General features: G+C 40.5%; 2 protein-coding genes across 4 annotated transcripts in view; both read right to left on the reverse strand.

The window, feature by feature from the left end:
- Positions 1–1,690: 1,690 nt before the first annotated feature.
- On the reverse strand, positions 1,691–27,839 carry LGMN (legumain). Of its 3 annotated transcripts, none has more exons than XM_064659018.1 (15): positions 27,741–27,839; positions 26,424–26,454; positions 21,648–21,829; positions 13,259–13,356; positions 12,366–12,447; positions 11,753–11,838; positions 9,205–9,280; positions 8,670–8,732; positions 7,728–7,794; positions 6,306–6,424; positions 5,567–5,656; positions 4,690–4,887; positions 4,214–4,384; positions 3,270–3,337; positions 1,691–2,461 (listed from the first exon to the last, which is right to left on the reverse strand). In XM_064659018.1, exons 3-15 carry the CDS (start codon positions 21,783–21,785, stop codon positions 2,422–2,424), a joined length of 1,296 nt encoding a protein of 431 aa, XP_064515088.1. In that variant the 5' UTR covers positions 21,786–21,829; positions 26,424–26,454; positions 27,741–27,839; the 3' UTR covers positions 1,691–2,421. The 3 variants fall into 3 exon arrangements, with proteins under 3 accessions (XP_064515088.1, XP_064515089.1, XP_064515090.1); XM_064659019.1 differs by having other exon boundaries at positions 26,424–26,455; positions 27,727–27,748; XM_064659020.1 differs by lacking the exon at positions 26,424–26,454 and having other exon boundaries at positions 27,743–27,825.
- The window catches only part of ITPK1 (inositol-tetrakisphosphate 1-kinase), a 236,554-nt gene continuing 225,092 nt past the window's right edge, over positions 16,523–27,984 (reverse strand). Inside the window, exon 12 of the transcript XR_010431473.1 lies at positions 16,523–16,536. The gene's annotated coding sequence lies outside the window, so the exon portion shown is untranslated. The remainder of the gene's footprint in view (positions 16,537–27,984) is intronic.

Consider the following 27,984-nt stretch of genomic DNA (forward strand, 5'->3'; position numbering starts at 1 on the left):
AACACACCACAAGATACTCTTGCACAATCCTAAAATTATTTTCTCATCAGGTTCTATTACCATCCCAAAATAAACAGCCTGCAATGCCTGTGTGATGCTATTTGGAGGCCTTAAAACAAATGTATTGATCAGTGCAGGTGAAGGTTATTGGTTTTTTCTTCTGTTTTTTTCTGCCTGTTCCCCCAGTGACTGCAAAGGAAATGGGTCTCTGGATATGAACTGAAAATTTGGTATGACATAAGTGCTTTTTGCAGGGCATGGATGAGAACCTGCTGCATCTCAGGCAGCATTGTGGGCGCAGTAACATCTTCAGCAGATTGTCTATCTTTTATTTTGGCACATCCCTGAGGGAAGGGGTAACTGCCATTTAGGATAGTGAAGCTCTGGAAATCACTCTTGCAAGAGGAAAATAGAACAGAATTCCACTTTCACGCTTCAGCTTTGCACCTCAGAGCTACAAGAGTCTGCCAGAGAGCCAGGACACGTGACGGTAACAAGTGCCACCTGGGTGTAACTGATCTCTGAAAATAAGGATATGTGATTTTTCACCTGATAATTACATTTTGAGGTCTATTTAGCATGGCTGGAGATTCTTGGCTGTAAAGTGACACCATCTATGAGGAACCTGGAGGACTTTTTTTTTTTTTACCTCTGCATTCTAGATATGAAAACCCAAAAGAACAAAAGCCTCCTCTGAATGCTTCAGAAGTAAAGGGAAAAAACTTTTAAACCTATGAACTGATGATAGTAAGTGCTTGAGGAGCAGCCTGGATTTCTAGGGCAGAGAACTCTAAAAGTAGAAATAAGTAAAACAGCTGATTTAATGTATATATTCAAAAGGGCTTTGAAAGAGTAATTTCTGTTCTTTCAAAGTGTTTGGGGGCTCCTGGCTATCTTTTCTTGATAGCAGCTAGACTGACTAAAAGCTGTCCTGTGTGGCCAGCCCTTCCTCCTGCCATCAGGGAAACACCTGCAACACTTTCAGGCAGTCACAAATTTCATACTCTTATTTTTTGATTTCTGCTAAAACCAGACAGCTTTACAGCTGAAAAGAAACAAGAAGCAACTCAAAAGCAGCACATATCCGAACTTTCAACAACATCTAATGTTTAAACTTTCATTTATTAATTCAGTAAAGCCTCTGTCTCACACTCATCTGAAAGTGTTCACGTTCCTGGCTTTATCTGGCTCTGCTTTATCTAAACATAGTTTCAGTTACGCCCCCTACAACCCCTCTACTCTGTTTGGAGCTACCCAGAACTCTCTCCATCCCGGAGATGTTGGTTTAGTTTTTCTCTGCATTCTTTTCCCATGGAGATGAGGTAATTTTGCGTATTTTAACACACTTTTTGGAAAGAACTCTATAAATTATTTCTGTTTCTGGTCTCCATGTGTAAAAAGGTATGGACAACCTGAAACTTGTGTTCTAATTTTCCCCCTGCTTGTCATCTCTAAAAAGTGGTGCCTTCAAGTGTGATCTGTGTGATCTGGGACTTTTGATATTTTTTGTTGTTGTTGCTTTTACGTTGTAGTTTTGGGGTTTGTTTTGGCCTTTGTTGGTTCAGTTGTGGATTTTCTTTTTAGATGACCTGTCTCATAAAAGTCTTTCAGGGACAGATTAACCTTTTAATGCGATATCATAGAATTAATGATTAATTCATTTTCAAGACACAAGATGTCTAACACTATATTGCCCTGTAGGTGGATGAATCTGTCAACTTTATTTTTATTCACAGGCAATTCCTGTACTCTATGACTTCCCACAGGTTTGTGTGAATATACAATTAATTACAGAATACTGGTGCTAACTTTACAGCATTAGATATTTTTTTTCTTTGGGAAACAGTGCTTTCTACCCAGAAAGATTTTTATTGTTCACAGTTTAACTGTGCTGTTCACAAATACTTCTCTAATGCAACTAATTTCTTTAAACTGTTAAGGAGTTAAAGCTTAAAGAACAAGCTTTGGTTTCTTCACTCTTTAACCAATCTGCAAATTAGTCACTGTAATGGAATTCATTAACTTTGTTTAAAAAGCTAATAGTTAGCAATAGTATAAACAGAATTCCAGAATTAATGACTCAATGTTTAAATTTAGCATGGATTTAGCAATCACATAGGTGGCTTGTAATGTTCATTAAGAGATTCTTAAGAACACTGTGCTTTGAAACAAATTCTCCATCTTGAAAGCTCCAGGAGGTCTGCCAAAATGCCCCTCTCAAAGCAGCAGGCTGTCAGCATGTGGGGATGCAGAGCAGAGCATGGCAAGTGCTGCACTGCTCGTGGTCAGGTGCCTCAGCTCCCAGCAGTTCCAGTACATTGGTTGACCCTCTTCAGGTTGCATGCATGTAAAGTCTGGATTATTACAGTTATGAAAGGTTATCACTTGTAGTAAGGGTTGTATTAGAGACTGTTGTTTCCATCAATACCCAAGGCACACTTGATTCATGGCCAGGCATATTCTGCAACAGAGAACAATAATGATGAGTAATTTTTCAGGTGCTCTGCTCTCCAAGTATTTCCCAAACTGACTGCAGCAGGCTGCCACCAGGAGTGGGGGCAGCACAACTTCATCTTATGGGTTGCATGTGCATGCTGTCTGAACCACCAGGACACTCTTACATTCCTCACCCTTATGCCTTCCTCTCTCCCTTTTCTTCCTCTTGCATGACTCACAAGCTAGGATCCCACTCTCTACCACAAACTCCCAAGACATAATTTCAACACCATGCTCCTCTTGGCCCTACCACACCACCACAAGGGTCAGTCTGGCCCATTACTTCCCTGCTTTCCTACCACATTCTCACAGTGAGGGGCCTAGCACCACGTTCCCTTTTGTCACCAGAACCCAGCAGTGCTGTGGTGTTCTGAGCCACCAGCTGAGGGGGCAGCACAGAAAATACAGCGTTCCCAGGCTTTCTTCAGTGTAAGATCATATAGGATTTACAGGGCAACAATCATGCAGCAGTTATGCCATCACATGTTGTGCGGTACAGTGGGATTCTGTGACTGCCTGTAATTTCCCCTGAGGCTCAACAAGGAAATTAAAGGGTTACATGGGACATGGATTATTATGAGTGGGAGGGGACTAATAATGATATGTTTTCCAAAGTAAACATTTTTAACTTTAGAGTGGGAACTTTACCGACAAAATGGTCAACAGAGCAGAACAAGTGAGAAGGCTGTAGGATTAGGTTTCATTTGCCTATTAGCTTCTGCTTTTTTAACCACAGATAAAACTACACTGTGTGTCTGGGAGAAGCTCATTACCTGTCAATGGGGTATCCTCCTTCACAAAGGTTGACCAAGGCATACAGCTGTCTCAGTGCATACTCATACTGAAAGAAACAAACATTGTTAATCATTTCAGTGAGGAAGAGCAGATATTGTTTATCCAAACTAAACCGTGGAAGTAATTTAGAGATGCTACTAATATTCAAGGTGTTCAACTGATGGTCTTGATGACCTAGTACTGGGCTAGACAGATTTTTGTTCTGTGCACTTTGCTTTTTCAACTTCATTAGATAAATTCAGCTGTGCTGCACATGGCCTCCTAGGCAAGGCCATCTTACCCATGATATTCTTGAAATCCCACAAAACAAAACAAAACACTAAAGAGGATATCTTGCCTGACAACCAGACTCCCTTATTCTTGTCTAAACAGTCTAACAATCCCGTCTAACACCAGGATTTGATCCTCAACAGGGATCCCAGGAAGAGCAAATGGTAATCAAAGCCCTTAGCTAAAAGGTGGCTCTCAGGAATTCAGCAAGACCACGGAAATAGCAGGGAGGCTATTGCAAGGAACTACACAACACAAAATCATAATACAGAAATCTAAATGCACCAAGATTATTAATTCACAGTGCTGGTGCTTGTGTTTCTGTTTTGTCAGTAGAGATGCTTTGAGCAGAACTATAACATCATTTATTTAATATTAGGATTTTTGGAGAGGGAGTTGAAGAAGGAACAGCACTAACTAGTAAAAATTAGGGATTATTTTTGGGTTTGTTTTTAGTAATCTTTTTGCTTACCTACAGGTGTAGTGAAGTGTTTTCCTGCTTCCAAAAACAATACTTACCCTTTCTCCAAAACTAGGCTATATGACTGCCCCAAGCTAGCTTCTTAATAAAAGATGATTTTGAGATGTGCCTATGACTACTGTGCTAGTTTTTCTGGTATGTTTATGAGGTTATATCCAATGATTGACTTACCACGGATAGGTGCCAATTGAAGCAATGAGCTTTGAAGTGGTTCACTGCTGACTGGTAACAGTCATAATTGCTGATGGTCAATCTGTCTGACAGAATTTGGTTGGTCTTTTCTGTTGATCCTGTTACTACGGTGATTATCTTTCGCATGGATTCTTGGATAAATTCTTTCACCTGTACATAAACCAACAAGAACTTAAAACATGCTTTTTCTAAATCTACTTTGAAGACTTTGAATGAAATTTCTCTTTCTTTAACCCCCCTCAACTTTTGGGCTTTTTAAGGAACCTGATTTTGACTTTTCTTTTTAGCAGTCTTTTGGACCTGTCTCTTAAGATACAAGTGAAAAGTAGGGAGACCAAAAGTCAGACTCCTGGAATCTAAAATCAGTCACTGTCCTTCTAGTGTTCTGTCAAAATAAAGAAAGTACTAACAACACCAACACTGACTTCTGTTCTGCAGGAATTACTTGATTTTACCTCCAGATATGCTTTCATCTCTGCAGCAATCTTCCTAGCCTCAACAATGTCATTGGTAGCCATCAGCTTCCGTTTCATGATTGCAAAGGGCACATCTGGACTCGGCGTCAGGTCATAGTGTTCTACAGGTGGCAGAGAAATGGGCACAGCTTTCTTCCCCATGCCCTGAAACTGCATCACTTTCATGGAGGAAATACTCTGAAGGAGAAAAAGTGAACAGATGGAAACTGTCAATCACCCCCAGTAGGTAGTCTGTCTTTGCTTTGCCATGCAAACCTAACTCTCTCAACTTGCTTTATTAGAGAAAATAAAGGAGATCATAGGGTTGTAAGTGCGTGTGTACACACGTTGGGTTTTTTAATACAATGAGGTCAAGGCTGCCAAAAATCAAGGAATTTTTATTTGCAAAACTCACTGTGGGGAAAAAGACTGCCAGGTTAAGTAACCTCACATCTTTTCTAACAGATATTTAATCTGTTGAATAATGGGACTGCTAGAAACATTTTTATCGCCTCTTAGCTCTTCCCCTTTGAGGGATCACTGTACTTTTTAACATTTCATTAATATTCATAATATGTCTTGAAGTGGTAAATACCCTTCTTATACTTGACTGAAGTGAAATCACTGGCAGAGCTTGGAGGACAACTTGTATCCTGACTCCTTGGATTAAATCACATGCAAGGCTGATTTCCCTTAGTATCGGGATCATCATCTCTTAAATGCTAGTGGTCTCCTAAGATAAATAGCTTCGTTTTTTAAATCAACCCTGTCAGTTTACAGTTGATTTTGTTTGGGTTTGGTTTTTTTAAGGTATAAAAATATAGGGCATGAAAGGCTCTAAGATATATCTGACCAGGAAGCCCACTCAAATACATACTCTGTTTCCATACTGCATCACATGGCTGGTGTTGGTGCGTTTCTTCACCAGCTGAAACTGCTTGTGGAGTGTTTCTCTTCTTAGATCCTCCTGCATGAAGAAACTTCCATGAAGTCATAGATACTTAAATTCAGCTATTCTAAAAATGCAAGGAAACCTGAAAAGGGTCTTAACTGCCAGTATGCAGAAGGAAGTATAAGGCGAGAGCTATACAACCTTTGAAACACATAAAACTAAAAACTGAAAAGAAGATTTGACAGCATAGTCTCATATTGCTTTTAGTGATGTCCTAATCTCCCAGAAAATGGGCAAGAAGGGAGTGGGCCAGTATACAAATCCCAGATTTGTTTCATTAATACTATTCTGCATTATGCTAAAAAATGGGTTAGCCACAATTCAGTATTTAAGCACCCCTGAAGCAGACATACAACTTACTGAACTGCCCAATTTGTTCAACACATTTGGAGATGTGGTATCAGATTAGCAAATAAAGATCATGAGAATGTGGAACTAGAAAGTTTCTATCTTATAAATAAGAGAAGAAGACAATATTTAGCAAAGTTAGTTTCAGAAATAAATTAAGTGGCCCAAACAAATACAGTTTATATATGGTTCTGATTAGCAGATAATACTTTTACCAGCTCAATTTGCTTATTTCAGTCTCACATAAAACACAGTATTTCCACAAATCTTGTAATAGAGCTATATTTAAAAAATGAAAAAAACTTATCTAAGTTACCATATCTGAATCTTCCATCCAATTCACACTGTACCAGTCCCCAAGATAAGTCTGCCTTTCATCATCATAGTAACATGCATAAGATGACTCTTTGGGATTGGCAGCTGTTGTTGCATAAACTGTAAGATAAATAGAAAGGGTTTTTTTCTCCCTCCTTTTTTTTTTAACCCCTCTCCTCTCACATGATTTAATACTTAGCTGCACGTGATATATTTGTCTAACTATTTTGGTTTTCAATCATTTACTTCTAAATAGCAGGAAGGAAGCCTGTTAATAATTCTGTTCAGTCAGACTCAGTGCTGCTATAGCAGTTTCTTCCTTGCTGCCAAATGTGTGGTCTGGGAGTGTTTAAAAAAGAAAATGCACTTCTGAAGGAAGTAACTGAAGTCCACATTTCAAAATGAAAAAGTGCTACACATGATTTTATGGAGCTTCAGTGTTGTTCCACCTCAGCTTAAAGCTCAAAAGTAAAAAAAAGTCTCAAACCTTGTCTGCATAGTAAAAGGCTCCTCTTATCACCTTTTAAAATGCTTATTAAGTAACAAGTTAAACTTGGCAGCTCCCCACTGAAAGCTGCCAGGGACAGCTGGGTACTGTAATACAGAAATTGTCCATTTCCTGCCATGGTAAGTCTATGGCTGAGCTGGTTGTAAAACCAGAGTCCTCAGACTGGGAATTTCTGATACAACAAACTTTGAAAAATGCTGATTTACTGAGCATTTATCTTGAACAATCATCAACATGAAACTTTCTGTAAATCTTTGACAGGGCTGCAAGAAGTCTAGGTAGGTGCGAGGCAGCATATTCCAGGGCCAAGGACCCAGGATGCCATGGATAGGTACGTGGTTGATCTTCCCTGGAATCACAGCTCCAAAACTACTACTTGGTCTCCCTGCCACAGACTAGGAATTTCAAAAGATTGTGATTCCTCTTCCTAATCAAGGCTGAGCTTCCAGCTCTGCAGCAGAGAGCTTAGAAACTCCGAAAAATCTGAGTTCCACATCCTGGGTTATTGTGCAAATGTGCAGCAAAATTGCCTGGCTATGGTGTCTCACAAGTGCCTTTGCTACTCAATGAAACTGAGAGCAGGAACTTCACATTTGTTGTTAGCAGTGCTGAGGTTGAGAAATGTCTAGAGCTTAACTGTTACCAGTTAAGGGCAACCACATGGTTCCTGAAAAAAACCCACTTTTTCACCTTCTCATTTGCAAGAAACTGAAAGCCCTGTTAGTCTTTTATAAGATTCCGTTAATTCTTTGAAAGAACTTCCTGTAAATGGAAAGTATTACTTTCTCAAATTCTTGTGCTCCCCTGCTAAAACTATATAAAAGTGCGTTGAACACATTCTTGACACAGTCAGTACCTGCTTAGGTCTGTGACAAGTTGTGACATTTAAGTCCAGTAAGTTAACTGATTGCTCACCATTGATATTATCAGCCAAATGATTCATCATAGATCCAGACTCGCATGCTTCAATGTAGAACACCATCTACAAAACAAAAAAATAAATCAGAGACCTTAAGAAATTCCACGAGAAAATGGTGCAAAGTCCTTCAGTGTTTTTCAGCTGTAGCTAGTTGGCCTGTACTGCTATTCCTGAAACAAATGCTGTGCATAAGGGTACAAAAGACAATTTTTCATTTTTGGGAACTACATGGAAAGGGGAAAGAATCACAATGAAAAGGTGATATTAATCCCTATAGAATCCACAGGGATACACAGACTAATGTACAAAGCACAGATCAAATATACAGTCGCTCTTTAGACACAGAAATGTATCGTTATTGAATACAGTATTTCTGGAACTGATGGCCGTCTATGTGTTCCTAAATACAGCCAGCCATAGCAGACAGATTACCACAAAGAGCTGCTTTAAAAAAAGCACTAATAAAATGTTCTAAATATTAATTTTTCTACTTAACAGTACAGGTGATGAAATAAATGCACAGAATTTTCTGACAAGAGGTATACTCTCAAACTATATTAGCAACTGTAAGAAAAACATGAGGTATATACAAACTTCCTGTAGTAACAGCACAGTCTGAAGTGAACAAAGCACAGGAAGAGTCAGGTACAGATTATGGAGGTGCAGTGGTTACAGATGTTGTTTTTCTAGTTCAGAATATACAGCATTAGCAAATGGCAGTATATTACACCTCAGCATCAACTGCAAAAACACAGTAAGCTACAGAAAAGAAAGAAAATCTGGAGCGGATCAATCCTTTTAAGTGCAAAATCCTAATGCAAATTTCATCGCATGTACCAGATTCCTCCTGCTTTGAACTACTCTCAAAATTAAGACCTATCTCTATCTTCCACACCAGCTGCTCTTTTTATTTCACAACTTCTGATATGCTTGTTTACCTTCCGGTATTTCTTGTGATGATACATGTACCAAATAGTCTTATTCAAGTCCTTCACGTGAAGCTGTAAAATAAGAAAGCTTGTTTTAAAACCACTTACGTTCAACAGACACACAATTCACTTAATAAGAATAAATACTAACTGCTGTGAATATGTACTCTGTTTTCCCAACAAATTTATCCAGTGCTTTGCCCTTCTGAAATACAATATTCTAGTATTTACCACTCTGGAAAAGATAAGTAATGGTCCCAGAAGGTAAGTACAGTGCACCAGAAAGCCAAGTCATACCTGCATCAAACAGTCTGCTTGGACTACCAAAGTCCAATGAAATATGAAATTACATAACTTAGTTTCAACTGAATGCTTCAGATTCTAACTGGAAAAAATCCAAAATGCAGTGATGAGAAGAATATTGCTCTTTTTATGCCTCTCCCCTCAATATAGCAGTGCGTTAAATATTTTCATGTTTTAAATTAATTATTATTTTAGTATGTCACTAAAAGGATGGACTTTATGTTATCCCCAAAATGCTTACATCGTCATCAGGAAAAGCCAGAAGTCCTGGAGCTCCATGGTCAGTGAAGTAAACAAACACATTATCCCTGGGACCACTGTTACAAAAAAAGAGCAAACAAATTATTTTTAATTACACCAACCTAATCTTCATTACAACAATCATCATATGCTTCTCAGCACCAAGACATGTCAACATCTGAAAATAATAGAGCTAAAGCACCTCCTCATCTTGGTAATATTTTTTTCCTCTCAAGCACACTACTTTGGGTGCTTATGAGAGGAGATGAGGAATGAAAAAAAAAGGGATATAGGCTATTCCCTCAAGCATGGGAAATATGGCAATTACACTTCACATTTCAAACCAAATTGTGAGGTAGGGGTTGGTATGTAGGGTATAGTGGAAGTACAATTGTTTCTTAATGGCTACGTAAAGAATTTGTTATACTGTGGGCATTTGTAGCAGTCTGGTAAAAAATGAATGCTTTTATAACTAAGTTATACGAAGGCACCCATAACACAGGGATAAATCAAAAACTTCTTTGCTAAGATCCTTAAGTATGTCCATGTACTATCTTCTTGAGGTCTGTATGGTCACAGTTACCCAAATCAGTGTCAGCCTACAACTCCATGGAGAACTGATGTGTGTACACACTCACCCCTAAGGCCAGACTGGCATGTGCACCAAGTGGCCCTGCAGTCGGTCAAGCACTGAATGCTCACAGGCTTTGGTTCCCTCACGTCTGTGTAGTACTGTTTGTTGTACAGTCTTACTGCACTCTAAATCAAATGGATCATGTTTGGGTGATAGCAAGGTCTTCCCCTAACAGCCAGATTTGCAAAGGGATTTTGCTTTTAAACTGTATTCAGGGACAATTAAATATAAAACGTGTGAACAGACTGGGAGGAGGCCCCAGACCATCCTCTGCTCCTCTGTACCAGGGTCCAGCAAAGGGGTACAACTGCAGCAGCTCAAGGGGACAGTGTCCAGCCTTCTGCCTGGCCAATAACCTGCTGGTTATGGGGACAACCTGGAAGTCCATCTGGAAACCTTCTGCGCAGAGGATAATTGAATTCTTGACCCACCCAATAGCAAAAGTCAGGCCACTTGAAAATTCACACAACAGAGCCTAATAAAGAAGGGCTGGGTGTTACTTTTCTGGCTCCAGCTCCCTAAGTGCAAAAAATTCGACCAAAGTGAAATGTAAATAACTAGAACTTTTATATGTCGGTTCAAGTTGTCTTCCTGAGTACATAAGAGTCTTTGGCCCTCTGCATAGCTACTCCCTTACTTGAATTGGAACATCAAACTTTCACAGGTGAGGTGTGTTCTGCAGTAGTTTTTTCTAAACAAAAAATGCTTTATAGTCACCTCTTGACTCATTCCAGATACTATAAGAGCACAATCTAGTAATGTGCAGCAATTTATTTACTTTTTGCCTCTGTGTATTGCATGTATGATTTTCTACCTCAGCTTTTTAGTATGAAGTTTATATCACTTATTTGACTATTGTCCTTCTCCTTTTTTATTATTCTCCTCAATGTTAGGGTGGGATTATTCTGTTCTGTTTCATTGCTTTGCCTCTAAAATTAAACTGTCAATTGAAGACACACACTTCAGAATTTTTCTTTAACTCTATTAGTCCTTCCAAATGGTCGAATTCAAAATCTTAAAGGTTTTACAGCAATTACTGTACATAGAAAAATATAACTCTTTACCAGCCATAAGAAATATAACACACTTTATAGGTAGGCATCATACTTTCACATCTCAAACTCTGCAGAAGCAAGATGAATAACTGACACCAGGTATCCTTCTAAGAGGACTTCTAATTAGGCTCTCAAATATATTGCTCTTATTCTTGAATCATTGTTTGTATATTAGATTATTGCCAAACTCACAATCATTTGTGTAACTTGGTTTACAAATAACAAGCTTAATACATCACTTACAACATTACTTTTTCAATCATGTAGATTCTTTTTTTTTTTTGTATCAAATATAAACCATAATTCCATTTCATTAGGAATGGAACTATGGTCTATATTCAGTCTCAGTGTGTACCTGTGCCACAAAGACCAAGGCTGGGATTACACATACAATTTTTTCAGCTGATGAGCTGTTTAAACTCTCTCTGTCCCTCTGCCACTGACTGTTAAGTCTCACCACTTCAGGTGATTAATACAGCTGTTCATGTACACTCAGCCAAGCCTCAGAAAACCCTTTCTAGAGGTCTCTAAACCTTAATAAAACTCTCTTTGAATAGCCACTCTTACGAAAGCCAATGGTCTAATAATGAATACCTTAGTACAACTGACACTATCCTCTAGAGTTGTTATACCTTAACCTGTACTGGATTCCATACCAGTCAGATAATCACCAATTGCTTCTTTGTGATGGATAATCTAAGAAACCAGAACTGCTGTATTTTTAACATGAATTATCTGGAATTGCCATCAATAATCTTGCTGGACTCCCAAGCTGCTCTAATTTACTCTGTTCTTTTCTCAAAATCAGTGTCAATGTACAACTATACACGCGATTATTTTCTGAATTAAACTTGTCTTACCTTTTCAATACCTTTCCTGATCCTATCCCCTTCATTGCTTCTGCATCTCCTCTGAGAACAGCAAGAAAATTCTTTGGAGTAACATCCTAAGGATTTGAGAGGATTAAAGTTAAATCTGATCATAAAAACAACAACAAAATCTTCATTTAGAAAGATGGCTTCCTGAAAGTCAGGATCCATGCATGGATGGCAAGTTTAGCTGGCCATCCTTTTCAATCCATCATTATCTAATGCATTAGCCACTGATGACTCACTTGGCTACTGAATCATGAAATCACTGAGTGACCGGATTACTGTTCTAATGAAACAATTAGTCTTACACAGCTGTTCTTCAGATTGAGAGACAACATTTATGAATGGAAGACCTTTCTTCCTTCATTTCATGTGTCAGCACAGAAACAGTGTAAAGGTTCACTTTTATGACCACTGCTTCAGTTCAGAACATCTGCTCTTATATTCATCTCATGAACATCATCATGCCAACTCATGCAGGTAAATGAGCTGGAGGCTTTATACAATGTGCATTTTGAAGTGTAAGATACAGGCTGAAAGGATTTATACAGAACACAGGCTAGTGCTGAACCTACCCTGGGAAATGGGGTTTCATTCCTACCTCCTTTGTATAGTCCTTGGGCACTCCAGCATACACATCTGAGCCATTAGGTCTATTGATGACAATGCCTTTTGTTGGATTTCTGAAAGGTAAATGGAACATAAATATGAATAATTACCCACACACCACACAGTGACCACGGAACAACTAAGAAACCATTTAAACTATCCTCACTGGCCAGATCATCTGAGAGAGAGTATAAGAACTTGCACCATGTGTCATTAAATGATCTCAGAATATAAAGGCCTTTTCACTTCAGTCAGTTACATATACTTGTCTCAGGTGTCCTTACCCTCAGAGTACATTCAAGCATCCCACCACAGATCATGCCAATTAATCTGAAGATGTAGGTGGGTGGTCTCTTATACTATCATCTCTCTCCTTGCAATCTTGCCTTTATTCCCCTTAACTCTGTCCTCCCAGAGCTGCTGTGCATGTGATGTCTGCTGATTTTGGCAGAAGTTGTCTCAGAATTAGATGCTGTTTAACTGAACTGTTTCATACAGAAAGCAATTATACGCTCTAGTCAGTCACCAAGAATGGGACCTGTATCCTTCTGCCTTGAATGTACATGCTGGGAATTTATCTGGTAATGTCCTTTCAAAAAAGCCCTGCAAGTCATACACAGAGCTTCCCCATGTTAGTGGGTTTCGGCTATTTATCTGCTAACACTGTCACACCTGGGAGTCAAGGTCCCTTATTCTCAAAACAATGAAGCTCTGAAGTCCTCAGTGCCACAACTGATGCTGAGCTGTGGACTAAGACTTGAGAAGTTCATGAGCACATTTCAAAGGCTTTTCTTACAAAACTCCTACAAACTCAAAACACACTGGTGACTATAGCATGTTTGTAGTAACCATACAGTTTGCGACTCGTGTGCATTCATCACTTACTCCTCATTATCAGCAATGTCATCATACATCATGACAATGATTTGCTCATCTGGAATTCCATTTCGGTGTACAATCTGGTATGCATGGCACACATCTGCCTGAAATTAAGCAGATTTTCATTACTACCTTTAACAGAAATGTTACCTTTGTCGTGGTTTAGAAATGGTGTTCTCCAACTTAATAGTCCCACTAAAAAAGCCACACTGTCACTTGCTTTCCCTCCCCCTCCAGTTGGTAGTAAAAAAGGTAAAGATTATCTCAAAGGGTTGAGATAAGAACAATTTACTGGAAACAGCAATGAGATAAGGAAATAAAACAGTAACAGCAACAATATTAATAAGAAAAGGTGTAAGACAAAGAAGTGATTTACAGGGAAAGCCACAAAAAATATCGATCTTCTCTGACCTTCTCTTCCCCACCACACCACACTTTCTTCTGACCAGAAAAGAATATCCTTCTCTTGGAAGTGAAAGAGAGCCCCTTTCCCACCCCAACAATGACCTGAGATGGTCTTGAATACAATTAGGGTCTTGGCCATGCCCACACAGCTCCAGGCTCCACCCCCTCATGGCTACTGCAAGAAATTAACTCTGACCTTGGCTGAAACCAGGACACCTTTGAGACCAGAAAAAAAACAGCTTTGCAGACTTAAGAGCAGGCTTTTGTCCAAAAGAAACTACATTACAATATAAGAGACTGAGGGTTGCTAGAGGTTAAACCAAAACTCAACATCTTTCTCTAATTAGGAACAGTTGCATTAATAATAGAGACTATGAGTAAAGTCTCTATCTCATTACCTATTTTGATTTCTTACTTAAACAGAAATCAGAAGTTACTTCAGACTTGGTACAGATAACAAAATTTAACAAAAGGTTCTCAGCCATGTTCCGCTTTCTGTGAGAAAATCTAAATGAAAACCTTGTGCACTGACAGATAAATTTAAAATGTGCCAAGCAGAAGAAAGGAGCTGGATTTCCACCAATTTCAATTAGTTCTGCGCCAAGCCTGCATGACTAGGCACTGAAGACTGTCGTTGGCTTAAGCAAGTACGGTTCACCAATGTCATCATTGCCAAGAATTTATTTAATTTTAATTTACTAGGTGAGAATTTTGGTTACAGAAAATTTTCTTTTTAATTATGTATTGCTTACTCTACAGAGTAACAACTCCAGGGCAAGAAAACAGATTTCAGTGGAAAACAGAATTGCAGAATTTCTATTCAGGCTCTTTTCCTGATTTGTACAGGATATGAATAAGCAGATTTTATTTACAGAACCATCTTCCCGTGATGCAGAAATAACAATATGCATTAAAGTGATACTACAGTAAATACAAACCTCTATCAGAATGCTAAATTCTTAGTAACCCCAGCTCAATTGATTCTCTTCTTTTAACCTTGCAGTCTGTGAATAACCTAATGGGACACTAAAAATCATTCCTAAACATGAGAACTACAGCTCACCACATGCTAGAAAAAGCTGGGCAGGTTTAATGGAAGAGATCTCATCTAACAAACGCACATTACAAATGCAGGCAAGAAGCAAGCTTTAAAGCTTACTTCTGTTGAACTAATCTAATTTGCTAGAGTGGAAACCAAACTGAAGTGGTTTAAGTGGACTAACGTGTGTTCACATGACTTAGGAGTACTAGTTTAGCCAAAAGGACACTATAAAATCCTATAAATTTATAATCCTTGGTCTTCTAAGTGCAGTTGAAGCTGAAGCTGAAAAGAGAAGATAGTTGTACAAGATTCTGGGAAGGGTGAGGCACATTCAATGCTAATGAAGACTCCCACGGGAAAATCCCTCAGGTGACTAACGCTGAATGTTAAACTGTTCTTACTAGGGCAGTTCCACTTCCTACTACACAGTCAGCCTACCTACTCTTCTACCTATCCCAGTCAATCGCCATTGTTTAGTTTTCCACTTCCCTGTATGTTATTATACCAGATGCTGCCTCAACAAGTCAAAAGGTAGAGGTTAACCAGAGTTATAAAGGTATCGCATATAATAAGAAACAGAAGAGTGAAGGTTTGACTAAGCATGCATCTGATTTTCAGAAGCAAACCAAGCAGAAGAAAACACTAATCAGGGCTTCTCTACCCTGACTGATGAGTAGATCACAGATCCCCTCTTACTGTCAAGATATAATACATCTCTATATGCTGACAGAAACAGTTATAGGCTGGCAACACACAGAAATGCTCAAGGGCATGCCATGGTGATATGGTATCACCATATTCAACCAGCAAGTGTCTGTGCTCCCACAGACAGTGGCTGGACAGTAAGGACATCAGAGGTGTTTTTAATTAATACCGAGTACATAAAATTAGTTAAGCTTTGTAAATGCATATTGTCAGGGGGTTTTTGTCTCTTCTCCCTTTCCTTCTGGTTCACTGACTGTTTGCTCAGTATGTCCTGTCTTAGTAAACAGTAAAGCAGATGTTAGAGGTAAAAATAAATGGGTTGAATTCCCTACTGTGAAGGGAGATAAATCAATGTAATCAGTTCCCCTCAACCTTAATTTATGCTTGTTTGGGGGTTGTCCCAGCCTTTTAAGGCTTTTGCTAAGGGAACTGTACCTGCTAGTAGCATAAAGATATCACTAAAAAAGGCTAGAGCAGCAAAAACATGTTTTGCTGCTAAAACTCCATTGGCTAAAGTAGGACAGTTCTGAGTAAACATTTAGAGTTTATTGCACAGAATTAGCTGACCTGATTTGTCATCTTTGATATTGGTCACATGCTCCTCCTCGTTCCCTTTGTAAACCCATAAATGTCTATAAAACCAGAATACAAAAGTCTGCTGCCAGAGTAGGGAGGCGTATGTGAATCTAGAGTATTTCCTGTTGATGTATAACTGCCTCTCAATTTGAGCCCGTTTCTCTCAGAGATATTTCTACAGTATCTCCCTGCAAACCACTCTAAAAGAGACAGCTGTTCAGTTGTTCCAGATCTCTTGCTGGTAGTATTCTTGTTGGTTCAGTAGGTGAAATGAATGCCATACATATTTACTGAATTAATTGTCACTAAATGCAAATCATGCTTTTGTGACCATGATTTGATTTGCCCTGCACAGAGTAGGGGAAGGCGTAGCTGTACAGCTCCTACTGCACAACTGACCTTAGGCAAGCTCCAAAATTGACACTGTTAACAGTATGGTTCAGACCTTTCATCCCCTGGTTAGCCTAAATCTGTTGCTACATCACCAATTTCTATGGAAGATCTGCTTAAATAATTAACTCCTAGACTTTGAAAGCAGAGATCAGAGGGTGAATTACTCTGTCTTCCTGGGATGGGCATTTTGTTTCCCAAAAAGTACATTTAGGGGAATTCTAAAAGAAAACAAACAAACAAAACCACACCAAAAAAACAAAACCAAAACCAAACCCACACCCACCCCTGTTTTCCTCTGCCATACACATTTAAATTGTGCCATTTACACATTTGAATGATGCAGCTTTTAAGTAGACTGCTTGGGTGGGTTTTTTGGAAAAATCAAGTTGTTTATGACACAAGCATGCATAAATAGTTCCTAAAGGGAAAAGCTTGGACTTCTGTGAAATTGGTTACTTCTTGTTTTATGACTGCAAGTTTCATGGCTGAAAAGCACATGTAATGAACTGTAAGCTTCACTGCAAAGTGGCACTATTCCCACTACAGGTACACTGAAAACCGTCACAGCCTAAAAAAGAATTAACTCTAATATATAAGCATGGTAGAAGAATATGTCTGAGATGCCAGCCATGTCTCATTCCTTTGCTTAAACATACATCAGTGAATCTGCCAGAAGCTATAGCGCTATCAAGAACTTAGGAAAGGTTTCCTATAAGTTCAGTTTCAATTTTCTAAGCATAGTGAGGAAATGTTAATTGAAGCCAAACAGCCAAGACATCCTTAGTGTCTGTTACTTGCAGGACTGGAGAATTTAAGTCCCGGAATAACATACTGCTCTGGCTGGTAGTGACTAGAACCCTGAATAAATAAAGTCCTTGACTCACAAAGCTCAGTAAATATAAAACCAAAAACAAGAACTGAAAACAAACCCACGTATGCAAATTCGAATTTTTCTTTTATTTTAAATTTTGCCAGACTTTTTCCACTTGGCATTTTTCTCCTTGAATATGTCCTCATCTTTCATAAGACTCTGTTTCACATAAGGCTTTTCCATGGACTATGTGTTTTGGAGTAGCCAGAAAGTACTGGTCTGTCTCTTTCTGATGTGAAGCTAGCTTTAGATTTCAGTTCGCTGGTATGATCATCTCTCAGGACAGGCAGACTGTTTCTCTTAATGTAAACTACTTTGTTGGCTCATTCTCTAAATCTATCATAAGCATTTAGTGCTGTATTTGTTCATGTACGCCACTAAGCTTTCCAGAGGTATTTTATCCAGCTCTTTGTGCAGTAGAGAGCTCAGACACTTCCCCAAGGAATGGGAGGGGAGTACTCTTAAATAGCAGCCTGGTAACAGAAGTCTGGTAATCAAAAAGCTGCTACAGAGAAGTCAGAGTAACTGCTGAGGAGCAGAGAGGAGCACATCGATACTCCTTCCACAGCCCAAGCAACTCTAATCAAAACCACCAAGACAAGGATAAAAACACCAAAAGAACTGAGAAGCCACAAGCATAAAACAATACATATGCTAGCTTCGCAATGACAGTAAGCCTATCACATTGGGCTCTATACTATTCAAACCACTTCAAATTTATTTTAGGAACTAGATGAGGTAAAAGCATAAGACAAGTTTAGATCATCCTGACTAGGAAACAGTCCCCGAAACAACTGTCTGCAAGGTGTGAATCTCACTGATGTTTAAGTGCAAACAGTGGTTTTATCCTTATCTTGTCTATACTTGGTTTGCACCACTGATAATGGATCCTGACCGCTGACAGCTAAATAACTAGTCTTAGATGGAGTTTTAGATTCCTTGAGGTTACAGCTGCAAACTCAGTGTTTCCAGGGTCTGCAAAGCCTTTACAAACTTACTGTTCCTGTGGTCTGTACAGCATACAATGATCGACTGTTTTCCCCAAAATTTTTCATGTACGAAATGAGACACATTTTTGAAGGTTTCATGTATTTCTTCTGCTTTTCTGGTTGTTTAGTCAGACGAACATATACTACCACCACGTAACTACTGCAGCAGGCAACAGAGTATGTTTTGACCGTGTTGTGTGCAGGCAGCATGCAAAAATATAAATGTAATACAAACATGCAACATCATGTACTAACTGTACCCTGAACAGCTGAATGAAGCAACTGAAACCCAGAGATGTGTCTGCTGAGGTCTCATATTACAAAAGGACATTATGAGTGCTTAGCTGAATGTTTGGAATAGCAACAAGTCTGGTAAATAAAAGAAGCCAGATTGAGTAACTACTTACAGGAACATTCGCATCTATAAATCCACTTGTACACAGGCTAGGTCAAGTTCTAAGGAAGAAAGGTGATGGTAGGAGGAAAGCAAATAGACTACAACATATTTTCTTCAACAGTTTCTCCCTTGGAAAGCAAAGAATTACTCAAACCTGCAATCCTGAAGCACTGCTTTGCTGTACCTGACAGTACAGGTATTATTATACCGAACAATAACATGTATCTCTGTGTGTGGAATTACTTTCATGATGGATGAAGTATAGAAGTGAAAGACCAAGTCCTATTCCTGGTTCCACTGCAAGTGACTTGAGCAAATAATTTAATTACTTACGGTGCTTTTGCCCACCACTGGAAGGTAAAGAACATTAACACGCAAAGACATAGTGATCATTCTGCACGTTTCCAAAAATCTGTTATAACTTCTCCTTTCTGTGGTATCTCTCCTCCAATGTATAACTCTGCTAAAAGTCTATTGCTCTGCTTGTTTTGCTGGGAACAAATTTCTCCAATTTTTTGATACCCAAGGCACCCTTATCTGGATGACACTTCATGGCACACACAAGTGGATTTCCCAGGATTAACTGCTGCCTTTGTCTCACCATATGTCACTCTCCCACTATGGGTGCTCACTCCCATCAGGCCCTCAAGATTGGCCACTCAATGTCCCTAGGCAGAACAGCACAGATTGCTAACGTGCTGCATCTTGTGGGAACTGATTCTTTTCATGACAAGTTAGAGGCACAGTATCTTGCCCAGGACAAGCAAGTAGGAGCTCAGCCATATTCTGAAGGATCCTTCACACAGATTCTTCTTTTATGATGCTGATTGCATAACTTTGATAGGATTATTGAATGTGTTCCAATTTTCGTTTTTCCAAATGTTAATACTGTACCCAAAGCAAGTGGTAGTTTAAAATAAAGAGATTTCTAGTATTTAAATTCAGAACAATCTGATATGGCAGATATTTTGCATTGTTAGTCGACATTATCTTCAAAACTAAGGTATTTAAAGAAATCCTCCTCTCATTTTTCTAGCCTTGAAAAGGAATTACTTAGTAACTGTGTGCAAAACATGACCACACTCAAAAGTTAACATGCTTCTGCGAAACTGGCATGTTCAAAAGACTTACTGTTGGATGGAAATACGTAAGCATGGATCTTGTGTTCTTCATAACTGGCAGATACACACACCATTGAAGGCTCACTGACAGAGAGATTAAAAACTCTGTGCCTGGGCAACTGAGAAAAGGAATTCTCATGAGCTACAACTTCAAAAATGTAGTTTTGTGTAAAGAATTAATGTTGTGGTATTAACTCCTCCTGGAGTGGAATGGAGCCAGCTAGACTGGTTATACAACAAAAGCAACAACCAGAGCACAACTCAGTAATTAAATTTAGACACCCCAAGACAAGCAGGGGTCAAGTACAGCACTAGTATTTTCATAATTGTTTTCCAGTTTCAATTTTAAAACTCTCTTCTTTAAGATTTAATTTGAATTATGAATCATTTATATTAAGGCTGTAATATTCCAACTATGATTACCAGGTGATAGCTACAGTGTAAGGAGCTGGAAAAATCCCTAAAACCTACTTGTCAAAGTGTTGAGCGAGCACTTGCCAGTAACAAGTTCTTCAGATTCAGCAAGACTGTCAGCCTGGTTCATTCACTTTTAAGCTCATCACTACACTGAAAGTTACAAACTGATTATGAGCTGAGGGGGAGAAGAAACATACAAAACCCAGGGTGCCCAACACATAGAAGGTTCATTTCCTCCTCAATCAACACAAATAGAAAGAAAGAAGCCTCTTCAGATTTTACAGGCAGTTACACTGAATTTAATAAATACTTGAAAAGTTTCTGTGTTCAGCAAATCAGATATAGTCAGTACATTTAATACAGTTCAGTTTTTAAAATGCTGGTTTTCTACACTAGTGTTAACATCTCCATTTGAGTTCACCTTAACCAACAACAGTCTAGCAAACTATTTTTCTAACATTTACAAATATAAAAATATATATAAATCAGAATTAAATTGACCCTGCTCTCCAGGCAAGTAAGAGGTAGTTTTAAGTTTCAAGCAAAGACTGCATTTAAGCATAGGTTAATCTGTTTAAGGGATTGTCCAAGAATTCTCCAAGGAGAAAATGCTACCCAAGTCTCCCGACTGCTGATGAGTCTTGAACTTAATCAGAGTTAAGTCACTTGGATTTAATCCTGTCCATACTGACACCTCCACTCAGACCACAATGGCTTTCACAGATGTGCCAAACTCAGGAGTTCTTTTCCCTTTTTTCTCCTCTTTCTGCCACTCACTTTGATCCCTGCACCCTGGAGCACCATATCCTTGTTGTGACAACACAGCTCTGAGGCAATGATGTTGAACAGTCAGCAAACTGATTTAGGTTAAAAAGAACCTTCTTCTACACATCCTCCACCTCTCAAAACATCCTGTGCATTTGCAGCCTTCAGAGATTTTTTAACTGGAGAGAAAAAAGACAGCTCTTCGTAATATAACAAAAAGAGGAAAACAAATTCAAAGAAAAAAAAGGAAAAAAAAAGCATGTGTCTCAAAATGAGGTTTAACTCTAGACATCATTTGTATACCTGCAAGTTGGGGTTAAATCCTCTAGCCTACCAATGGAATATTTATCCTAAAAGACGCAGGTTTCCCAGGATGCAGAAGTGTGCTCCTCCTGCTAATGACAGCTTTCCCAGGAGATAAAAGACCGGACAAAGTTGTAAGCAAAAAGAAAAAATTCACCTTGTAAAAGCAGCAGTGGAAGGAAATTCTCGGGGTGCTAACAACAAACTAAGAGCAGGCTCTGAGCAAATCTTGCGGCTGTTTGTTTTGAAAACTTCACACATACCTGGGAGTCTAGAAGTAGAGGCACTTGCCCTAATGACAGAAGGTCTGAACTAGTCTACATGATAGGCAGCTATCATCTTCCTGCGACTCCAGGAACAGGCATTTTCTGGAGCACAGACAGCATGAGCATGGGAACCAGCAGTGCTTACCTGGTGCCGATAGTTGTACCAGCCATTCGAACCGGCAACAATCACCACCCAGTGCTTCCCTCCATCTTCAGGTTCTTCCATAGGGAATGTGCTGATACTCAGAGCACACCCCAGCAGCATAACTGCTTTCAGTATCATCTCTCTTCTTTATTTATTCCACAAATGGGAGAAAAGTTAGGTTCCTAATGAAGAATTTGAAGAGAAGTAGATGAGAGGACATCAGTCAATAAGCAAATGCAAAGTAAGTATCAGTGGTATGATGACTAGGAGGTTTTCTTGCTTGTGGGGTTTTGTTTGTTTGTTTTACAGACCATTTAACCCACAGCACAATTTCTGGTCAAATCTTCCTTTAGCCCCAAGATGCTACTAGTTACAATAGTTTTCTGTCAGCTTTCAAATCTGACTGAAAGCAATTCTGACCAGGACAACCAAGTCGTTCAGCTCCCTCTGGTTGTTTTGTTCTATAATAGCTGGTAATGAATAAGGCCCAAATACAGAGCAAGCCTCACTATCAAGTATTTCACAGATAAATCTTCTTCAGATTAACACTATTCTCTTGGTCTCTGCTTATGTTGTTCCCTGGTTTCCACTCATTGGCAATTAGCCCACTATTACTGAGTCAAATTCCGGGTGATGTAGGCACAAGGATGTACAGACATGGAGAACTGCTGGGGAGTTGGAAGGCCAGTGTCACAAAAGCTCTCTGTGCCCACAAAGCCAGAGAGGGTGGAAAGGGCCATGCCACTGTTCTGCACAAGATACAGCCCTAAGTGCTAGGGCTGGGGGGAAGTGCAGGCTGTGAGAGCCTCATGCTATTTGTGCAACCTGTAATGCTAGTGGAGAGAAATGTGAACCAGTACCACATGAAAGAGTAGCATTTTCGCCTCTTTTGCACAATGGTTAAGTGTTTGCACAAGGCGAGAGAATTGGGTATGAGCCTGTGAATGACAAACTCAGAAAAGCAGAGCCAGAGGGGAGGTTTGAGCCCTTGCAGAAATAGCTCTTTCTACTTTCTTGAGAGGACTAGAAGTAGGGTCCTCACTAGCGACTTTCCAAGCACCTTGATTGTCTGAAAAAGCATTTGCACTAAAAGCAAACAATCTGACTATATCTAATCACACATTTAAAGGTTTACTCTTTGGGTTGGGGGAGGTAGGAGAAGACTGGCAGTTTATATATCACAGTATCAGGTCTGCTGCATTCAATGGGTAACTCATAAACCAAACTGCCCTGAAGAACTGCATGCTCTTGGCACATGCAAAAAGATTACATATTTCCTCATGCACTGACACCTGGGATTTTACACTGGCCTACTTACAAAAAAGAGATCCTGTAAATTAATCATGGCTGCTCTTTATCGAATAGGTGCTGTAATAAGAGGTAGAGTAGCCTACTTTAGCAATGTTTTCTCTGGAATAAAAGTTGGAAACCCCCAAGCCATACAATATGGTCACAAGGCAAAATGTCAAAACTACCACTAAAGCAACTAAACAGTACCTAAGTCAGCCCCAGTCAAAACCATCTGTCTGCAGCCAGTCAAATGAGGCTGAAAGAGAGAAGCAGCCACCTCACCTCCAAAGCAGCCATGTACAGTGAAGACTGCTAACCTAACATGTAGCATGGGTCTTTTTCCAAGACTGGATCCACTGGTCACTAAGATTCAGTCTTGCAGGCTTGTATGAAAAATATTTTATATATTTGGAAGTTGAGGGGGTTTTTTTAATTCTTTTGTAATGGAGCTGGAACAAAGTAAGGGAATCATGTTAGCAAATCAGCTCCTTCAGGAAGGGCTGTTACCACACAGAAAAACTCCAGAACAGAAAAAACAGAACTAAACTTATCTGTGAAACATGCCTATTCTGTTGCCTACAGCCCAGCTAAAAGTCTGACCAAGTCATATAAAACTTTTGTAAATGCCACAACACATCATGGGCCAATGAGCCCAATAATTTCCAATGCTCAATTTCATTAGGCAAGAAAAGAAAATCAGTATTTTTTAGACAATCTGCTTAGGAATCTTAACTGAGTTTGACTTAGTAGAATATAGAGCTGAATTTCATGCAACCAGATCCCTCAGAGCTCAGTATCTGTCTCATAAGAGGAAACTTTTTCCGTGTTTATTAAACTTTTCCTTTCTCCAATCATAACATTAATTATATTTACATGGAACAAAAAAAAAAAAAAAAGAGAGAGAGAGAAAATAAATAGTTCAAATGATTGCTGGAGATCCTTCCACATGATGCTTAGCTCTTTGAGGTATTATTCACTGGAATCCAGGACATATCAACAGAAGGTGTGCTGCTGCCAGCTATTCACTGGGCCATATAACATGGTGGCTGATTTCAAGGCAGGTCCCAGCAGCATCTGTCACATGGAAACAGTCACTGCACTGCCAGTTACTGATACACCCCACAATAGAGACTGGAGTGGCTTCAAAAAAAAACACACCACAGAATGCCAGCTCCTGAACTGTAGACAGTTTGATGGGACTGTATTTCCTGATGAGTTCACACTCCTGACTACACTAACAGGGGCCTATAGGTCTCAGGACCCCAGCCAGTACCTCTGCATGGGCCCGTGCTGTGCAGGCACAGGAGCACCACATACCAGCCCCATATTCTGCCTGCAAATGGGCCCACAACAGAAAACCCCAGGGCCAGATCAGAAACAGGCTTAAACTATGAAGCCCATTAGGCAGTCCCTCCACGATTCAACAGTCTCCCATGTGGTATGTGGATGTAGACCCTCACGTTTCTTACCTCTGCTGAGACAAAAGTTGTGAATGATGCAGAACTCCCAGGGAGAAAATAAAAACCAAACACTCAGACACATTTGCACTATATTAGCAAATCATGTATATTTTGTCATAGATTATTTAGAATAGAAAAGAACTTCCTCTTTGGCACTAATTAATGACATACAATCTCACTCATCTCTCTTTTCCTATATGGTAATTAAATCAAATTAACACCAGAAAAAAAGGTGGGGGGGAACCTGACATACCACAGTGCACTAATAAACCTTGATTAATAAATGCTCAGTTCCCCGAGGTTCTCCAAGCAGCACTTAAAATAGGTTTAACCATTAAACACGTGTTCACTGCTTGTTTCCAACTACTGCTTAAAAAACCACAACACAACCCAACCCAAACAAAAATACCCTATCAAACAACAAACAAACAAACCCACCCATATTTTTACTTATTTTAAAGAAAGCCTCTGAGTGCAAGTGGGCAACCTAAAAGACTGTATTCTGGTTTATGTTGAAGTGTTCTTGACCTACAGTTGAGAAGAGAAAGTTCCCCATCACATGCTTTGTCTTCAAGTCACACTAAGAGAAAGCAGCTCAGCTGACCAGCTTACCATAGGTACATAAAAAGCCTTTCTCTGCAGATCTGTCACATGCAATCCTAAATGCATGCACAGAGGGAAACTGCGGAAAAATTGAAAATTCACTAAAAGATATCTTAGAGCTTTGGATGACCCACAAAATATGAGAAGATTTGATCAGCTCCACCTAGTTTTTCTGGCAAGAGTTAATTAACTTTGCTCTGAGATCATGTCAGGAAAAAGGCACATCTCAGACGCAGTGGGTTCAGCATCAGACCTAAACATGCAGAACCACAGCATATACGCACACAGGTAGGCTGCTGTGCAGTTTGCACAATCTGTGGAAGAAGCATGTCCAGAACTGGGCGGCTCTTGCCAGAACAATTCACTCCTAAAACCCGTTTTTCCTGACAGTGGTACTTTGACCACTTCCTACTAGACAGGTGGCACACAGCTCTGCCTTGATAAGAGAGGGATGTTCAAAAAAAAAAAAAAAAGCATCTGGAAATGGCTGGCTGCTGCTAGAACAGTTCTTCTGGCCAACTGCCTGTTCACTGAGTTCCCAACCTTCCTTTGGGAAACAGTCCTCTAAGATCAAAACTCTTAGAAACAACAGGATACCACCTGGGTATTGAGTTTGAGTTGATAAAAGTATTTTCCACTAGTGTTTAAAATTATGTTGACACTTGGGTAGCTTAAACTCTAGATAGCTCAAGCACTACCTTCAAGAGCTATATAAACAGAAACCATAGCTCTATTTTCCTTTCATGTGAAATAAGTAAACTAACAGTAATCTTGCTGAAAAATAACAGCCTTAAACTAATCAGTTGATCATTCCAGCTTTTCCAGGAAATCTCTCTTTTTCAGCTCACTTCTTATAACCACCAGCCTTCCAGGTTCCAGAATCAAGCCACAATTCCTTTTTCCACACAGTGCTTGCATATTGCCTCTCACTGTAATACTTAGATGCTGATTTCCACAAAATATGTGACTCACAATAGTCCTCCTTACAGGAAACTGGTGTCCACAGCTCTGTCAGCAATGTTCTGCTTACATGCTGTGCCGGCTGCTACATAAACAGAAGCACCTAAGCCCATGATTAGGCTTCTGCAACATTAGTCTGATTTTCTTTCTGCACTTGTATGGCAGAAAGAAAAAACCTTTATTGGTGTAAATTCTGACAAGGTACATTTTGATGGAGATCATGGTTTCTGTGTTGCAAAACATTTCTTTACAAAGTCTACTAGTAACCACTTTATGAGTAGGCTTAATATGACCAGAACTTGTAGTAAAATAATTTTTAGAGTTATTGAAGATGTATAAGTCACTTTTACTGTAAAAAACCCAAGAATTTGTAGTTATGTCAACTCAGAATGGTATTTAATGTAAAATAAATGCATTTAAAAATAATTATAAGTGAAGTTCATTCTACTGTTTGCAGATTTACCTTTCTCAGCAGCCGAGAGACAGCACAATTTACTTGGGGATAAAAAAAACCAAAATCATTTATAGAATGGTGATAATCTAATACACCTGGATTAGGGGATTTTTTTCTCTATGCACTTCAAACCCCCCAGATTCTAATCTGGCAGATCTGAAGACTTCAGTAAAACTGCTTCTGCTATTTACTTTCATATCTGTCTACAAATTTACAAAGCCTCTGCCGTCACATTCTGATAGTACGAAAAAACAGGTACAGAAGCACTGCATGAATAGCTTCGTTACACTGCCATGATTTGGGAGATGGAGTCAGTCAAGGGTAAGCATTTCTGCTCAGCAAACATGGAAATGTTTGGAGCGTGGACAGAATGAAATTCTGGAGAAGTGATTACACAGAAATTCCTGGTGGAGATTACACGAGATTCCTGCACTCCGCACGTCTTTTACTATGGTTTATCTTAGCGTTTCTGGTCTTTGCTACAATATTTATTTTAACCCCCAAATTCAGACAGCCAACACGGTGCCGTTCCCATCACAACTTGGAACTAGTGATGTACTACCTCCGAGCAAGGCAAGGCTGTCCACCAGCTGTAAATAACCGGCGACAGCGCAGCACTTCTCAGGCATCACCAGCCCTTCGCAGCAACCCCGTAAATTGTTACTCTATCCTTTTCCCTTGTTAAATATGTATTTCCAAGGACTAAAACCGAGCTGCTGTCACTGCATCCCCCCGATCTCCCTCCTCCCTCCTCTGCCAGCGCTGGGCAATGACCCTCGGAAGGAGACGCTCTGACTCCTCTCGCTTCCAGCAGGATCATATACAGCTGCCGGGCCAGGCGGGCCCGTGACAGGGACGGACAACTGTGTCCAAACCCCTCTGACCACGGGCAGCACCGACGAGCCGCCCGGCGGCTGCGGCCGCGCCCACGAGGTACCGGCGGGGCGGCCGGACCGACCCTGACCCTGTGCCAGCGCCCGAAGGGCGGCGGGGCGGGGGGCTCGGCAGAACCATCGAGCGCCGCCCCGTCACAACCTCAGCGCCCACCCACGGTGGGGTCCCGAAAAGCCCCCGCCAGCCGAGGTGAGGGGGCGCCGGGCGGACAGGAGGGGGTCGGCAGCGCTCGGAGCCGCAGAGGGAAACCAGCGCCCTCGGCCGCTCCTCTGGAGCCGCTCGTCCCTACCCCTACCCCTGCCACCCTGGAACGGAGCGGGCCGCCCCTCGCTCAGGGCTCCCCTCGCCCAAGCGTACACCCCCTCCCCGCGCGGCTGTGCCGGAGCGCCCGGACAGCGCGGCCCCGCCGTGCCCTCACCGCGCCGTGCCCTCACCGCGCCGTGCCGAGCAGTCGTCGCCGCCGCGGCCGCTGTGATTGCGGGCACGGCCGTGCGGGGCCAGACCACCGCGGCCCTCGGGGGGCGGAGCCGGGCCACGGCCAATCGCGAAAGTGCGGAGGCGGGGCCGAGCACCCGCCGGGCCGCACTACGAGCCCCAGCAAGCCCGGCGCGCCCCCGCCCTTAGAGGGCCGCGGGCCCTGAGCGCAAAGCGCGTTGGGAGTTGTAGTCCTGCGGCA

Source organism: Pseudopipra pipra, chromosome 6 (genome assembly GCF_036250125.1).
Source record: "Pseudopipra pipra isolate bDixPip1 chromosome 6, bDixPip1.hap1, whole genome shotgun sequence".
Taxonomy (NCBI): Eukaryota; Metazoa; Chordata; class Aves; order Passeriformes; family Pipridae; genus Pseudopipra; species Pseudopipra pipra.

What these genes read in the sequence shown, in the direction of transcription:
- LGMN (XM_064659018.1), bottom strand. Translation starts at nt 21,785, where the DNA reads ATGATACTGAAAGCAGTTATGCTGCTGGGGTGTGCTCTGAGTATCAGC. An exon ending in TTTGGCTGATAATATCAATG is followed by an intron (nt 6,425 to 7,727) that starts GTGAGCAATCAG and finishes TTTATCTTACAG; the next exon opens with TTTATGCAACAACAGCTGCC. An exon ending in TCAATTGGCACCTATCCGTG is followed by an intron (nt 3,338 to 4,213) that starts GTAAGTCAATCA and finishes TGTTTCTTTCAG; the next exon opens with TATGAGTATGCACTGAGACA.